At 42.2% G+C, this 17421-nt stretch overlaps 1 protein-coding gene across 1 annotated transcript in view; it reads right to left on the bottom strand.

Annotated features, from left to right (window-relative positions):
• MYO10 (myosin X) overlaps positions 1–17421 on the bottom strand; it is a 219594-nt gene that overhangs the window by 80939 nt on the left and 121234 nt on the right. The window contains exons 5-11 of the mRNA XM_060009646.1: positions 13951–14085; positions 12415–12539; positions 11912–11925; positions 11708–11792; positions 10819–10922; positions 2344–2473; positions 879–997 (exon numbers count right to left, since the gene is read on the bottom strand). Coding sequence (XP_059865629.1) covers positions 879–997; positions 2344–2473; positions 10819–10922; positions 11708–11792; positions 11912–11925; positions 12415–12539; positions 13951–14085 — 712 coding nt within the window. The remainder of the gene's footprint in view (positions 1–878; positions 998–2343; positions 2474–10818; positions 10923–11707; positions 11793–11911; positions 11926–12414; positions 12540–13950; positions 14086–17421) is intronic.

Below are 17421 nucleotides of genomic sequence, written 5' to 3'. Positions count from 1 at the left end.
AGTCCATCCCCGCCCCACTCGGGAGACACACTCACTCAACATCTATGCACCCCATGTCAAGTAAGCCAATACCGTCTAGGATAACACAGCTGTCTAAAGAAAGGGTAACCTGGAGCCTGCTTATTCACTTTACAGCACGATTCACCAAGAAGTCCTTGAAGTCAGGCTTTCGAATTCAACTTTATAGACTGAGTTGTAAGAAAGGATCTGAACCCACAGCTACAAATTTTATCAGGTTTCAAACAATAATTAAGACCTGACCTCTCTCATTATCACCTTCTCATATTTCACTCTGTACACATAAAAGTTTTCTTCCTGGCATGCTTAGCGTTTCTACTTACGCAGTCAAGAAACAGCTGTGAGATGGGCTATAAGAGGCTCAAGGCAGTAGCAGAAGCAAAAATAAGTAATACAATATACTGTTGCACTGTTTTCATTAATAATAATAATAATTATTATTACAGCTAATGTTTATGGAATTCTTACTCTGCACCAGTCATGAAGCATTTAGCATATATATTTTTATTATCATCCTTACTAGAATCCTATGAATTCGGTATAATTATCCTTGTCTTAGAGGAGGAAACTGAGGCACAGTGAATAAATTTCCCAAGAACAAAATATAATAAGCCGAAGAGGCAAGACTCAAACTCGGGAAATGTCCATCAGGCCCCTTTCTCCTAATGACTCTGCTACACCGTCTCTAAGAAGACAACTGAACCACTTTGTGTACCCCCCTCAGCGTGGATGTCTTCTTTATTTTGATCCTGAGCCAAACTCATTCAAATGGTTCACTGCAGCTACTTATTCGAATCAAAGCCACAGATCTGCAGACCCAGGAGCATCTTGAAAAGTTGCTTTGAGGGCCACACGCCTACCTGTTGAACGTTGAGAGGCGTCAGGATCTCCTCCCCCCGGAGGGACATGGATCTCTGGGTCAAGGCATCTGTGAGCTGTGCCGGGTCCAGCCCAAGTAACTCTGCAGACCTGCCCAAGGCTGGGGAGGAAGGACAAGGCAAACGTGGACACACAGGCCATGGGACCCCGAATGGGTGCAAAGCCAACTCCACAGAGCGACACAGTAAAGCAGAGAATATTCCTAAGTCCCTCAGGCAAGACCTATAGGACACACATTCTTCTGGTAGGTTATTCACTCCTTTAATAAGTCTTAGGTTTACAGCAAAGAACCTGGTGCTTGGACCGAGTATGGTCCACAGACCCCGAGGTGGGTTCCCCAAGACCCCTAAGAGGTTTGCAAGGTCATAACTATTTCAATAATAAGACTAAGATGTTATTTGATTTTTCACTCTCATTCCCTCACCAGTGTACAGAAGAATATTCCAGAGGCTACATGACATGAGGTAGCCCAACAAACGGAAGGCAGAAGCAGGAGAATCCAGCTGTCCTCTGTTACATCAGATATTGTAAAAATTTACAAAATCGTTAGACAATGTCACTCCTCACTGATTTGTTTTGGTTTGTTTTGGAAGATGGTCTTTCAAAGAAAATGATGATATTTATTGTATTATATGCAATGGGTTTATTATGGTTATTTTAGAGCAAATTTATTTTTTTTAAACTGCCTCTGTTTTAATTTCTAATGCAGTAAACATCAACAGATATGACCCACAGGAACAAAAGCTCTTCGGAATTCTCTGTGATTTTAAAGTTATTAAGAGGCACTGGGAGCAAACGTTTGAGAACAACAGGCCTGCAGCCCTGGGCAACTCTAGGTCTACTCTCAACTTCAACTCATCCAATTCCCAGCCTCCATGTCCTTGTCCATTGCGTCTATCAGAAAAGTTTAAAAGATAAATCACTCCAGGAAAATGGTAACTGATATTGTTATGTGTCTATTAACTCAATCTTGATAACACATCTCTGTCGTGCACTTCACAGATGAGAAGTCACAAGTACTGAAGGGATAAGTAACCCAAGGAAACATCTTGTGGCAGAGCTGGGCTACGAACCAATTATTCTGGCTTGAAAACTAATGGTCTTAACCATTCCACTATGGCAGCCTTCAATAATCATGAATAGCTATGGCAACACTCATGCCTGATTCATAACATTTCTCCTACATCCGATTCTTGTCGCTCCTATTTCCTCTTATTGGGCCCACGGTCCTTCTTTCTTAGTAAACATGAGAACACAGCCAGTAATCACTTTTCAGATGCTTTGACCCTTTATTAGCTGACCGTTCACATCAGATACAAAGCTCTGTAGCTCTTATTCGAGGGCTCGAAAAATTTTTTCTGTTAAAGACCAGATGGTAAGGATTTTAGACCTATGTTTCCTATGAGGCAAAAGTCAAGGAAGTAAAGGAGGGAGGAACAATCTTACCTGTTTTGAAGGAAACTTGTGCTCCACCAGCAGTGATAAATTCTATGTTCCCAAGATGCAATATACCAGCAAGCAACCTCAAAACTTCCCGAACTTCTTCCTTGCTAAACTGCATTACCTCCATTGCCATCTAGAAGAAAATAGTTAATTTTTAATCTGTTTTCATACTAAAGAAAATGAAAAATACCCCTTCCTCAGTAAAGTTATTAAGTATTATTCTCAAGGCAAGAAAGAAATAGATGTATGCCCCCTCACTTTTTTTAAGGTTTTTTAAAAATTTATTAATTAATTCATTTATTTTTGGCTGCGTTGGGTCTTTGTCACTGCACGCGGGCTTTCTCTAGTTGCAGCAAGCGGGTTTCTCATTGCAGTGGCTTCTCTTGTTGCGGAGCACGGGAGCTAGGCACATGGGCTTCAGTAGTTGTGGCACGCAGGCTCAGTAGTTGTGGCTCGCAGGCTCTACAGCGCAGGCTCAGTAGTTGTGGTGCATGGGCTTAGTTGCTCCACGGCAAGTGAGATCTTCCTGGACCAGGGCTCAAACCTGTGTCCCCTGCATTGGCAGGCAGATTCTTAACCACTGCGCCACCAGGGAAGTCCCGCCCCCTCACTTTTAAATGATAAAGACTTTACACAGGTACACATAAAAGAAAAGCATGACATTAAAAAAGAATTGTAGAATACTTAGAGATAACCCAATCAGTAAGATAAAAGTAAATACCTGCCTTACATACAAGACTCCTATTCATGCCACAAAAGAATTACCCCAGAGAGTCACAGTAATGATGGTGACAAAGAAATACTTTTTCTACATGTATCAAAATGTAATGGAACATTTATTATTTTCCTACACATAAAAAATGGTGGGGGGGATACTTCATGAGACTCCTCTAGTGTAAACTTTGGGGACTTGTCTTAATTTTAAATGCAGCAGGGACCCCAGTAGGTGGAATGAAATTCTCTATCAGGGGCTGGACAGATAGGAGAGTCTACTGTTCCTTTTATAAGAGATGCTGATGGAAAACCCGAGTGGATCTAGATCTGTCTTCCCTGGAAAGTCATCACATCGCTATTTTCCATTTCTCCAAAGGATTTTTCAAGTCTTATTTTGGCCTCTGGATGCTAAATGGAAGTTAACATAATGCTGATTTGGGAAAAATAAAAATAAACAGGCACCTACAGGGGTTTTGGTCCCCAACAAGTATCTAAGCTGAAGCCAGGCATCTTCTGAATCAGATCTAAGATTTGCTCATTTTCTCTTCTGATTTGGGAGCCATATTCTCGTCAGAAAAAGAGCTAAACAGCCCCCTCCAACACACACACACCGCACACACGCGTGCACACACAACTGAGGACAGAATCGCTGGCTATACTGATGAACATAAGCTACAAAGAGAACTCGGACCCATAATTGTTACAATGACCACAGGAGATGTGAAGACGGAAGCCACACAACACTTTGAAGCCATAGAAACTGCAAAAGGAAATGACTGGAGATTTTAAAATGTGAAGAGTTTAATTTCTTTACAAGGAAAAAAACAAAGCCAGAAACAAAGGGCAAAAACAACAGACAGGGAAACAGAATTAAAAGAAAAAAATTGTAAGGCAAGGAGCAATAGCTATATTAAGAGACACATGAGCAATGAAAATAAAATAGGCACTTCTCGTAAGAGGAAATGCAAATCCCGAGAGAAATGTTTTCCTTCCTAGAAATCCAATATGCACAGATTGAAGAAAATGAGATAGCTTCTATTAAATTACCAAAAATTTTTCTGAATGATAAAATGGGTGAAAGTGAGGTATATCTGCACTGGTCACTGGTAGTATAAGTTAGTATCATCTTTTTGGAAAACAAGATTGTGGGGCAGCATTGTGCTGGGCCACATACGTACATAATCTCATAATGTTCAGAGAAGTTACTTAACTTTCTCAGGGTTACACAACCAAGAGTCAAAGTCAGGCCTGATGAACCCAAAGTCTAGGAACTTACTGTCTATCCAGCTCTATGCTTTTTTTCTTTCTATGTCCTTAGAAAGTCCATCTCCTGTGTAATCTCCCTTCACTGCAACACTGGGGATTTGTTCTGAGGAAAATCTCAACAGGAAAGAAAGTTTTGTAAAATATTCACTACAGTGTTTTCTTAACAACACTTTCAGAGAGAAAAAAAAAATCTAGCTCTCCTACAATCAGACAAGTGCAATATAGCAAATGAACTTGTGAGAACAGTATATCGTTTTTAAAGGAAATGATGAACATTATATAGAAACGATATTTATGATAGCTGTATGCAAAAAGTAAAAAATTATTTTTGTAACTAATTTTTTCAAGAAAATCATCTGGGAAGAAAATCTACAAAATTAAAAATGGTTGCCATGTTACTGCTGGTAGGTTAATGGACACTGCATTCGATGATGTCTTTTAATGTTGTTGACATGTTTTTACTGTAACAACTGAGTCTCTTAATGGATCAATGAGTAAATAGATTGCTGTCTATTCTGTGGAATACTACTCACCAGAAAAAGAATAATTGAGTGATGTGTGGTTTGGATGAGTGAAAGAAGCTAGACACAGGAGAATAGATTCCGTATGATTTCATTTACAGGAAACTCTAGAAAAGACACACTTTCCTAGGTTTCCTAGGGCAGGGGCTGGGGCTGGGATTGTCTAGGAAGGGGGACAAGCAACTTTTAGGGTGTAAAACTGTCCTTTGGTTTGACTGTGGTTGTGGGTATATGGGTGCATAAATTAAAAATTCACTTTATACACTTTTCATGAGGGCATTTTATTACAGGTACATTATAATGCAATAAAATTGACTACAAAAAAATTAAAAGACAATGAATTGTTTAACCAAGGTAGAGAAGACTATCATTTCATGGGTTCAGACAGAAACTGACACAAAGAAGAGGAACTATTAGCCTAGAGCTTATCAATCTTTAAAAGCCTACGGGAAAATAATTATTCAAATTTACTTATTCTGGGCTTCCCTGGTGGCGCAGTGGTTGAGAGTCCGCCTGCCGATGCAGGGGACACGTGTTCGTTCCCCGGTCTGGGAAGATCCCACATGCAGCGGAGCGGCTGGGCCCGGAAGCCATGGCCGCTGAGCCTGCGCGTCCGGAGCCTGTGCTCCGCAACGGGAGAGGCCACAACAGTGAGAGGCCCGAGTAACGCAAAAAAAAAAAAAAAAAAAAATTTACTTATTCTAAAAACAAAGAAATATGGCTAAGAAATACAGATTATTTATTATGCTCAAGACTTTTAAAACACTGGTAAGGACCAAATCAGACCTCGGCAAAATAATTATAAAGCACCTATGCTGTGAAAAAGTTAATATTTTCCCTTTCTATGACTAAAGTTTTCCTCATGTATCACAAGACGTATTCAATACTAATTTATACAAATTTTCTAAGCTCATTTTAGGATGACCACAGAAATGAAAATGTTCACTGTTAAGTCACCTGCCTGGACTCTACATAACACTAAAGAAGTAAGATCTTCCATAGACTCGTGGTTGCCACGGGTGGGGGGAAGGGGGGAGGGAGTGGGGGAGGGTTGGAGTGGGAGCTTGGGATTAGTAGATACAAACTAATAGATAAACAAGGTCCTACTGTACAGCACAGGGAACCATCTTCAATATCCTGTAATAAACCATAACGGAAAACACAAAAAACAATATATATGTACAACTGAATCACTTTGCTGTACACCAGAAACTAACACAACATTGTAAATCAACTACACTTCAACTAAAAAAAAAAAAAAATCTCCTCTATACCTGTGTTAAAAAAAAAAAAAAAAGATCTTCAAAAAATAAGTCCCCAGTAGTAGACAATTTCAAACTGCAGAATGAAAAATATCAAGATAATCTGTGAAAAAAATTCTTGGTTAAGTTCTGAAAATACATACAGAGATTTCATACAGAGATACGAAAGCAAGTGAATAAAATGGGCTCACTGTATGAACAAATTTGTAACTTCTTCACTTTCAAGTTTAACTCTAAGTGAATTAGTTAATTAGTTAGGAGTGTGGTGACAAGTGGCAACTGCATTAATCAGACCATGGGGTAATTTAATGGCTGCAAACAATTATCACCAGCGCCAGCAAGAGTCTCCATTCATTGTCTCCTACTGTCCTATTTTACAGTCTTTTTAGCAGCAATCTCCACCCCTTTGGCAAGAGTAGGCCTTTAAGCCTTCTTTTTTAAAAAAATTTTTATTGAAATACAGTTGGTTTGCACTGTTGTTAAGCCTCCTTATAATTATGTTTTCTCAACAATATGGCTCAAGACTCAAAAAAAAAAAAAAACCCTGGGAAATTCTCAGCACAGTTCAGAAGAGCTAAATAGCAATTTAGTTATAAAACTGGCACAAAGTTATACAAAACGTTTTCAATAAAGTCTTTATTAAGCACATAGAAAACAGGTGACTGTGTGCGTGGTGGGGTGGTGATGACAAATACATGATACAATCCCAACCGTTAAGGATGAAAGGAAGGAAGCCAGGCTTTTCACGCTAGAAACAAACGGGGAAGAGGGACGGATTTCAGGTACAAAATGTACATCCACTCAGGGTCTCAGTGGTGAGGTGGGGAGCGCCATCCAAGGGAGCCAAGGGACCTCAGGTGAGTCACGAACAAGTGAAATGAATAAAATGGGGGGAGAGGAGGCTTGTTCTGGGCACAGTAAATCACAAGTTAAGTTCTTTGGTAATTCATTGTGTAATTTTATATTAGGCAAGTTGATGTTATTTTATAATATAAAATTTGCTTCTACTCTCATATTTTCCAACACTGAACGAGACTGAGGTTTTAAAATTTTTTAAATTTTACCATTATCTTTTAAATTTATTTTATTTATTTTATATTTGGCTGCATTGGGTCTTCGTTGCTCCACGCAGACTTTCTCTAGGCGAGCGGGGACTACTCTTTGTTGCGGTGCACGGGCTTCTCATTGCAGTGGCTTCTCTGTTGTGGAGCATGGGCTCTAGGTGCGCAGGCTTCAGTGGTTGTGGCACATGGGCTCAGTAGTTGTGGCTCGTGGGCTCTAGAGTGCAGGCTCAGTAGTTGTGGCGCATGGGCTTAGTTGCTCCGCGGCATGTGGGATCTTCCTGGACCAGGGCTCAAACCCATGTCCCCTGTATTGGCAGGCAGATTCTCAACCACTGTGTCACCAGGAAAGCCCCAAAGGCGGATTCTTAAATACCACGCCACCAGGGAAGCCTGAGACTGAAGTTTTTAACTATGGCAAAACTGAGGTATAAAGTCAGCCCTTTATTTATTTATTTTTAATTTTTCCTGGGGTATAGTTGATTTACCATGTTGTGTTAGTTTAGGTGTACAGCAAAGTGAATCAGTTATACATATACATATACCCACTCTTTTTTAGATTCTTTTCCCATACAGGCCATTACAGAGTACTGAGTAGAGTTCCCTGTGCTATACAGTAGGTCCTTATTAGTTATCTATTTTATATATAGTAGTGTGCATATGTCAATCCCAATCTCCCAATTTATCCCTCCCCCCAACACGCCCTGGTAACCATAAGTTTATTTTCTACATCTGTAACTCTATTTCTGTTTTGTAGATAAGTTCACTTGCAGCCTTTTTAAAGATTCCACATATAAGTGATATCATGTGGTATTTGTCTTTCTCTGTCTGACTTACTTCACTCAGTATGACAACCTCTAGGTCCATCCATGTTGCTGCGAATGGCATTATATTGTTCCTTTTTTATGGCTGAGAGCTCTTTAAATCTTCATAATATCTGACTCATGAGGAGTCAACTTATGGATGCATGGGCTCACACCATCAAAAATCCATGGGTACACCCAGTAAGACCTAAATGGGTACACTCAGTAAGACCTAAATGGACACCCAGTAAGACCTAAAAGGAAACCCCAGTCCTGGTCCATGGCCAGGCACGCCATTAACATTCAATATTTGTGGAGTCAAAGAATGAAGAGATTATCACTCATCAAAGACTCTTGTTACTCCCCCACGCACTTCATCAGCCACTATTCTGGTGGGTCAAACACAGGCAGTAAAAATAAATTCGTTGTTACTGACTTGAAATAGCTTCATCCTGACTCAACAATTTATAGTGGAACTTGGAAGGCTGCAAAAAAAATGGCTATGAAATTTAGCATATGTTCACCATCTCTGCCCCAGGAAAAACTAGGTTCCTTAAAATGGCTCAGGATCCCTCACAGGTACATATTTATATTAATGTCAGTTGGTATCAATAAGGAATTCTAATAATACATGAATTCTTAATGAAATAAGCAAAATTCTTAAAAGGTCCTGTTGCCAGAGTATACTGACATTAAAGTTGATAAAAAGGAATGGATTTTTTTTTTAGTAGCTGAAAATACCAGAGGTGACATTTTCATATGTAATTCACAGAAATAATCTCTCTCCGTTAACATTTTAACACATTCTTCAAACAAATGTCCTTGAGTCCCAATAGAATGTGGTCCCTTCCCTTCCTTTAATCTCAAAACCTCTGGGAAAAGGAGCTTTATGGAATTGAAGTATGAAGATACAAATTTAAATGGTATTTGATTTTGGAAGAAAATAAAGACAAATTACATGATAAAACAACATAGCATAATCTATTTCAATCATCTTTATTTCTTCAGCAGAATGTAGGGATTATATATATGGACACTAAAAAGTAATTGCAAAGTAAATATTTAAGTATCTATAAATAGAATTCTTATAAGTCTGGTGTGTACATTCACTATGTCAACTTCATGTGTAAATTTTTCTTCCTTTCTAGATGACATGTCTTTTCATGGTAGGACCAAATTTCAAATGCCAAAACCTATCGTTTCAATTTAAAAATAAAAGTTAGCAATCACTGAAAACAGGCCAAGCTCCACAAGCTTCCTTTCTGCAGCTACCAGAAAGAGCAAACAATTCTGGATCAGAAAACAATGCCCCAGGAGGAAGCCATCAGAGTACCCTCTCTCCAGTCACTCCCAGGACGAGGGAGGGCCTCGCTGCCCACTGGCTCACCGCGGCCAGTGAGCTAGTCAGTATGGCCCTGCAGCGACACTGCAACTTGAATAACTGGGAGTCTGTCTACCACTGCGAACAACCACCTTCCATCACAAAGTAAATGGAGAAAGCTCGTGTAGTTAAAGAAGTCCAGGATGCCAAAATAAAATGGAGAAAGAAAATTTTAAATACTTAAACATCTCTTAAAGTCCAATTTGCAGGGCCAAATCCCATGCCGCCTAGGGTAGGTACACAGCAAAAGGCGCTGTCAGCGGGAGGCTTTTTGTTAATAGGATGAAGGAATGAGAGATGACAGAGACACCGCTCTACGTTATAAATGGCAGAATGGGACATCTTTAAAAGAAAGGCTGAGGGGAAGATGATCACGATATTATAGCCTCATCTGTTTTTAATTTCAGTTTAAGGATACATACATTAGATGTGGGGAAATGATGTGTGATATATATCCATTTAAAAATATACTTTGATTCCATTCCACGAGGCATTCTTATGAACAATCTAGAAAAGTAAATGGGGATATAGAACCAAGTTGTCGACAACAACTAGGAAGACAAATCTGGGTGCACGTAAAGCAGTGACTACCTACCTGCCTCCTGGTTAGAGTGTGGGATTTGGAGTTAGTTAGACTTTGTCTAGATACAGGCTCTATTAGGTGCTGTGTGTGGTTAGACTGGCCACCAACCTCTCTGAGTCACAGAACATAGACAATCATAGTTCTACCCTCACAGGGTCGTTAGAAGCAGGGAGATGGTAAGTCTGCAGAGTAGGCCCTCAGTCGGTGTTAGCTGCATTTATGACGGATCAATTCTAGATCCACTGACTCCAAATGCTGAACTAATGACTCTGGCAAAGGAACTGAGACCATGCTGATGAAATCTACCAGCCCCACTCAATTAGGTGGGGCTGCTAATAACGCTCGATGACCAGGCTTCCTAAATGCAGTCACTTTATAACAAAGTCCCAGGAAATTTGAGAACTGCAGGAAACCGCACAGGTCCACACTGCAGAGTCTTAAAATGCCTACTTCTGTGTGATCAGAATTGGTTACCAGGATGTGGCTATGAGAACAGGATGAGACCTGAACAGTCACCTGGTCTAATTGTTGACAGATTTCTTTTTAACTGTAGAACCAATTATTCAAAAAAATGTCTAATTGTAAGCCCCTGAAACAGAGGATCTGCTTGCTCCAGTCCCAAACCTGTTGATTTTTTTGTTTTGCTTTTCTGACCACTATTCCAAGCCAACCACCCATCTGTCCTGAATGTCAGACGTTCACCCACCTTCTAAAGAGAGAGGATTCCCTTCCATGACTTGGAACAAGAAGAAAGGACCTATTCCCGCACAGCGGTACAAATGTGATTTCTTTTTTTATTAAAAAAATTTTTTTGAAGCAGAAATGAAAGCTGTCGCTTTTTCTTTTTTTGGTCACCTTTAATAAAGGAAAATAGGAAAGTAACTTACAATAACTTCCCTAAAGGATTCCTGGTCACTGATTGTCTTGTCTCCTACACATCCAGATTGATTCAAGTAGTGGTAGTTTTCTGGCACAGATAAATAAAATTCTTCTACAAAAAGAAAAACACAACATCAGTATTTGACTGGCCAGGGTAAGACATAATTTAAAAGAGTTTTCACTTTGCAACTTTATTTTTTAAAGTACAAAAATAATTCTATGCTCCTAATGGTCCACTATTAAGATTAAAACATTCCCTCTTAATCATCATCTAGGGAAAACAGAATTATTAAATTCGATGGGATGGAAGAAAATGTTACTGAAAAAAGTAACTGATGAGGATCCTGTGTTCATTGGTTTTTTAAAAATCAAATGTTTAGAAATTAGCGTTATTTGGGTGTGACTTAAAAGTAAAACCAGTTGTAATACATTATGTTTTGGGTTTTTTTTTTTTTTTTCGGTATGTGGGCCTCTCACCCTTGTGGCCTCTCCCGTTGCGGAGCACAGGCTCCGGGCGCACAGGCTCAGCGGCTCCACGGCATGTGGTATCCTCCCGGACGGGGGCACGAACCCATGTCCCCTGCATCGGCAGGCGGACTCCCAACCACTGCACCATCAGGGAAGCCCACATTATGTATTTTTCACAAATATTCTTTAAATCAGAAAAGAACTAAGATTCCAAAACAAACCAAAAAAATTCACGATTTCTCTATTGATGATTTTCCCCCTACGTTATCTGGCTCTAAACGAACTCAGTGTCTTTGGTCATCTCACACATTTCGTTTCAATTGGTGGAAGAACAACAAAGTCCAAACAGATGTCTCCTCATCCACAGATGGGTTTAAAGGCAAAATGAGCTGCGAGCACATATGTCTCTGCAGCTGTCCCATCACTCACCTTTCTCTTCACGCTCTAGCCCTGCCAGCAGTGCATAGAATATGTGATAATTCCTTTCCCCGGGATTTTGCCTTACTACTCGGTTCTGTGAAGAGAAATCAGATTTCTGTTCAGAGATGTTTCCTCTGCTTAATGACCATGAGCCGGTAATTGCCGAAAACAGTTATTGTGAGAGATAATGTGAATTAAATCACGTTTACTTACTTTTTCTAATAAATCTTCATGTGATAAGCAATGGTAAGTCAAGGAACAAAACAAGGATACACGAGGCTCAATTAGTCTTTAGTTTTCTATTCTTTGTTGCCCAAGTAATTACAATTTCCTGTGTCTTGGACACTGAGACTTCTGGTGCAAAAGGTAAGCAAACGATACAGACTGTTTCATCAAAATCCAATTTCAGACATGACACATGTACCCAGGAAGTATCACACTAGTTAAAGAATTGATTTCAAACAACAAATATATGATGTCTGGTTAGGAGTCCAAATTTGCAGATCAGGGACATGATATCAGAACTTCCCCAAAGAAAGATGGTTCCTTATCTCCTAGGATAACTAACAGGTCAGGCACAGTAATACTGGAGCAGTGAACAGGTAGAACCAGAAAGAAACGTTTCATATCCTGTTATCTGTCCTTAGGATAAGCAAGAACAGTTTCCACTAGAGAGTCATAGTACTATAGACCAAAAGCTAAACGAAACAGGATACAATCTACGATTCTCCCGCCCTGGATATTTCCCTTCTGGCAGATGTTCAGCTGAACAAACTTCCCGAAGCGACTGGAGTTGTTGTTATACACGGTCTTGGCGTTGCCGAAGGCTTCCATGATGGGGCTGTGAAAGAAGCCAGGACAGCAGCCGGTGTTAATTAGGGTCCATCTAAAACTGGCAACGACAGTCCTCACCGATGGCAAAGCAGACAACTGCAAGAAAAATCTGAAATCAAAGGGACCTCTGGCGATCATGTTTATTTCAGAAGAGCCAGATTTTCCCAGCACTTGCTGAAATGGGTTTAGAACGAGCAACCATCTCGGGGCAGAGAACTCGCAGCTGGGTGTGCGGGCAGAGGATGCTACGGAGAGTCAAGGAGACCACGATGGCTGGTCCCCGTACAGATCAGCTTATATACGCGAGCCAGGGGTTGCACAGGAAGAGCCCCCGCTTGAATTCTAGGAAGTGAAAAAGTCCCAGCCCTGGAAATTTCACCCATTTGTTGTACATCCCGGGGGGAACATACAACTTCCTTGGGTCTCCTCCGACTGTAAAATGTGGTCAGACTAGGTCAGGAGTCAGCCATCTTTTTCTGCAGAGGATCAGGTAGTAAATACTTTTGGTTTTGTGGGCCATGTGGCCTCTGATGCAGCTACTCAGCTCTGCCACTACAGCTCGAAAGCAGCTGTAAACAATACGCAAACGAGGGGAACTGTGTTCCTATAAAGTTTTATTGATCAAAACGGGCCGCAGGAGGAAGATGAAAACGGTCTAGAGACGGATGGTTGGTGATCGCTGCACAACAATGTGAATGTACTTCACGCCACTAAGCTGTACACCGAAAACTATGGAAAGTTATACATTTTTTGTTATGTGAATTTTAGCACAATTTAAAAAATAAATTTTGAAGGCTAAAAAAACAAAACCCAAACAGGCTGCAGGATACCAGCGTCAGGCTGAAGTTTGCTGACTCCTGGACTAATTTCTAAGTAATAGGACCTGAAAAGTCCCTACTGGTTCTAAAACCTTACAAGGCACCAATCAGACACAGGGCAATTACACATTTTAATTAGAATTTCAGAGGCTACTGCACCATGGCCCTCTTTCAAAGCTCTGAGGTCACTGGCATCGATGTGGCATTGTTCTGCAACGTGAGAGGCTATACAGTGCCACTGTGCTCCTAAGAGGCCTCCAAAGATTTGACCACTAAGCCCTCTGTGATGTGGTGGACGGAGGCTGGAATTTCTGCCGATAACGAGGCCTCCTAACAGCCAGCCGAGGGCTGCCAGGTAAGAGGCAGCTGCAGAACGTGCCTCACTCACTCAGCCGCCGACTCAAACATGGTGCAGCGATGGGGGCTCAGGTCATTAGAAATCGCTGTGTGTGTGTGGAGACTTTTCCTTGAGGAATCGTGAAAGCCAAGTCAAGAAAAAGAGAAGAGCGCGCCCCGAGTTTCAACTCTTCCTTAAATAAGCCAAACGGTGAGGAAAGTGAATCCTATTAGTTGGAAACGAGAAACACGATGGCCAAATACCTGCTCTCAAGAATCGCTTGTTCAACACACGATGTCTTCTCCTTCGAGGACAAGTCCAGAGACTGCTGACTGATGGCGGATAAAAACTTGAGGATCAACTTAGTGCTTTCCGTCTTACCTGCCCCGCTTTCACCACTGAAAGACAACATGCAGAAATTTGTGCTTCTAATTAAAACAACAACAACAACAAAAAAACCCAGCTTGGCCAGGGTCAGTCCAATTCGTCCACAGAGCAACTTTTTTGTTTTGAATTTTTGAATTTTATTTTATTTTTTACACAGCAGGTTCTTACTAGTTATCCATTTTATACATATTAGTGTATACATGTCAATCCCAATCTCCCAGTTCATCCCACCACCACCAGCCCCCTCCACATTCCCCCCTTGGTGTCCATACGTTTGTCCTCTGCATGCGTGTCTCTATTTCTGCCCTGCAAACCGGTTCACCTGTGCCATTTTTCTAGGTTCCACATGTATGCATTAATGTACACTATTTGTTTTCCTCTTTCTGACGTACTTCACTCTGTACAGCTCCTGAACAGTGGGAAAGAGCTCAAAGTGCTGAGTTACAGAGAAGAGTCCCTCCTCCTGGCAGCTGCATGGCCTCTGTGTTGCCAATGATTCCCTCAGCCTACAAGCTAAACAGAGGTACCACCTTCACGAAGCTCAGGTAATAAGAGGGACGGTGCCTTTCGTGGCAGGTAAGCTCTGCAAAGGCCGGGATTGGGGTTTTGTTTACTAAAGTGTCACAGACCCCTCAACAGTGCCTGGCTGGTGGCAGACACTCAGTAAGCATCTGTTAAATGAATGAACATGTTAGGGGTAACTTTCTGGTAAATACGCACAAAAATGCTATCATTCGTAAATATTGAGGGGACAAGGGAATGAACCTGTAGGTACTCGACCCACACTTGGGCACTTTATTCCCATAATAATCCCATGAGGCAGGCAGCGGCTAAGGGCCCGGGTCAGAACTGAACAGCAGGTCTGTCAGCAATCCAGCATCCTGCAGAGATGCTGCTTCAGCGATGATTAACGAAAAGTGAACAAAGCAACCTCGAGGCCCTGGAGCTGGGGAGGGTGGGGGGCAGGGCAAATGAGAGGAGTTAATGGGATGTGAGTTGTGTCACAAAGGACCGGCAAACCTCAGCTAGGCAAAGAGGAAAGCGGAAGGATTCGGGGTCAGATGACCCTATGAACGAAAGCAGAGAGGCCAGAGGAGCTGCGGGAGGTCTACAGGGGTGGGATTCTGGTTTGCTCAACTGGACCGAGACCAGAGTAGGCAGAGAAAGGGCAAAAGGATCGAGGTCGATGGTTCTGAGGACACCACAGGAGACAGAAGGCGAAGGCCAAGCCCATCAAGGTCACCCGTGAGGAACACAGCTCTGAAGTCGTGCTCCAGGACTGCGGGTCCCTCAGGGAGACCAGCTGCTGTTATGATCTAGGCACGTGGTGGTCAGGCCATGGACAAGTACAACCAGGCTGGAGATGAAAGGGAAGAGATGGAGATGAGAGATTTGGAAGGAGAGACCCAATCAATTTTGTGTAAGGCACCCTGCTCGGTACCACAGGGAGAACAGAAGTAGTAAAAGGGCAAATAACTTACGAGAAAAGTAAACCCACGGCATAAGTAACGGTACGTGAAAACCAACACTATCACAGGGTAACAGGTTCATAACTGCTCAAGGGGGGAGATAAACAGATGAGGCCCCCACAAGTTCTAACACAGCACCCCCGTTGAGTGTCAAGAGCTAGGAGGTTATGAAAGAGGAACTGTGCAGATAACACGATGAATGATTAAGCACATGTAATAAAGGAGAGGAAATGACTCAGAGGTGACACCGTCCACTGCAGGCCCAGGGGAATCTCCACCGATCGAGGCCAATCACGGTAATTCCATTCCCTGCGCAGGTGATAAGGTGGTTGGCCGTGGGCAGGTGTCGGGATGCCAGCCAGAGACTTAACGCCAAGTGTGCTGAGGCTCCTGGGGAGGTATGCACGCATGCGCGTGCGCACGCACACGCGCACGCGCACACGCACACACACACACACACACCAGATAGAACGTCCCTCTGGCTGCAGACGACAAATACTTGGGAATCCACAACTATCTTGAGACTGGAAAGCAAAAGGCAAGACAATCAGAGAAGCGCCCAGTGGGAGTGGCTGAACCCACAGCCCTGACCCCGCCCCTGCCTTGCCGTCTGAGATAATCAAGGCCCACGCAAGTGACCAAGTGATGCCAGCTCTGGTGAGCTTTTCTGTTATCAGCAACCAGAATCTTCCCAGGGCGGGGCTGAGCATTCATCTCTGTGGAGCTGGCACCTGCCTAGCCTGGGAGCTGGCACAGAGGAGACATTCAGCAAGGGGGCACTGAATGAGGAGCAGAAGCTAAGAGAAAGTTGCAAGAAGATATTTAAATAACTCTCGAGACTTAAAAATACATATCCCATCTACCTAGCAGTTAAATTTTGTTAAAACAAACAAAACTGAAAGAGAGACGTTCTCTAGTTATAACGTGTGAGGCAGAAGTCATGGTTTACACGGTCCCCAAACCCACCCCTGTATCCTCCAGCACTCAGAGGCGGGTGGCATTTCAACCTCCCCTGCAGGAAGGGCAGCGATCAGTAACCAGGACCGAACGCGGCCAACTCAACCAGAAGGCGGCTGAACTGAACAAGGGGGGTATCCGCTATTTCCACGTCGGGTGGCTAAACACCCTCATGGTCCTCTGGGCTCCCTGCCTTCCAGGCCTGCCGTTTGGGTGCCCTCAGGGTGGCACATCTCCAAAACAAAGCGATGTGTGGCATAAAAAAATCACCTTCCCACGTGGGGCTGCGAAATAGCAAGAAATAAGCCACTCCTGTGTTATGCCTCTGAGATTTGGGGGATGTTACAGCAATTAGCACAGCAATTAGTCTACTCTGACGAACACGGTAATTATACAGCCGTGGAGAAAAAGCTGTTCAAATTGGACAGCACAGACTCGTCAAGGAGAAGAAAACCCGAGATTTGCATTGTCCTTCACCCATCAAGGAGACTGATCTACCATCAGCTTCGGCCCATTTTTTTTTCTTATTGTAGCAAATTTTCTTCAAGCATCTTCTTTAAGTACATCTTTTTTGATACGTAAGTAAAACTTGAAACAAAAATGAAACTCGGATTTGTACAACAGTAGTTCTCAAACTTGGCTGGACATGAGAATTACCCACTGTCTCCCTGATCCGAACCTGTAAGGGTAGAATTCAGTCATCAGTATTTTTTTAAATTTCCAGATGATTCTACTATGAAGCCAGGGTTGGGAAGTACTACTCCTGAAAGCAATGTCACATAATTCAGATAGGACTGCACCAGGAGATGAAAAAGGTGACTGTATATACGAGGTTGTGCAAGTGTGGCATGAATAAGGCAAAGAATATAAATAACTCACAAATCGTTAAAACCCAGAAATATGCCAGATGTGCCCAGACAT

The sequence above is a fragment of the Delphinus delphis genome, chromosome 3 (assembly GCF_949987515.2).
Source record: "Delphinus delphis chromosome 3, mDelDel1.2, whole genome shotgun sequence".
Lineage (NCBI taxonomy): Eukaryota > Metazoa > Chordata > Mammalia > Artiodactyla > Delphinidae > Delphinus > Delphinus delphis.
This window is presented reverse-complemented; position numbering and strand designations above follow the sequence as displayed.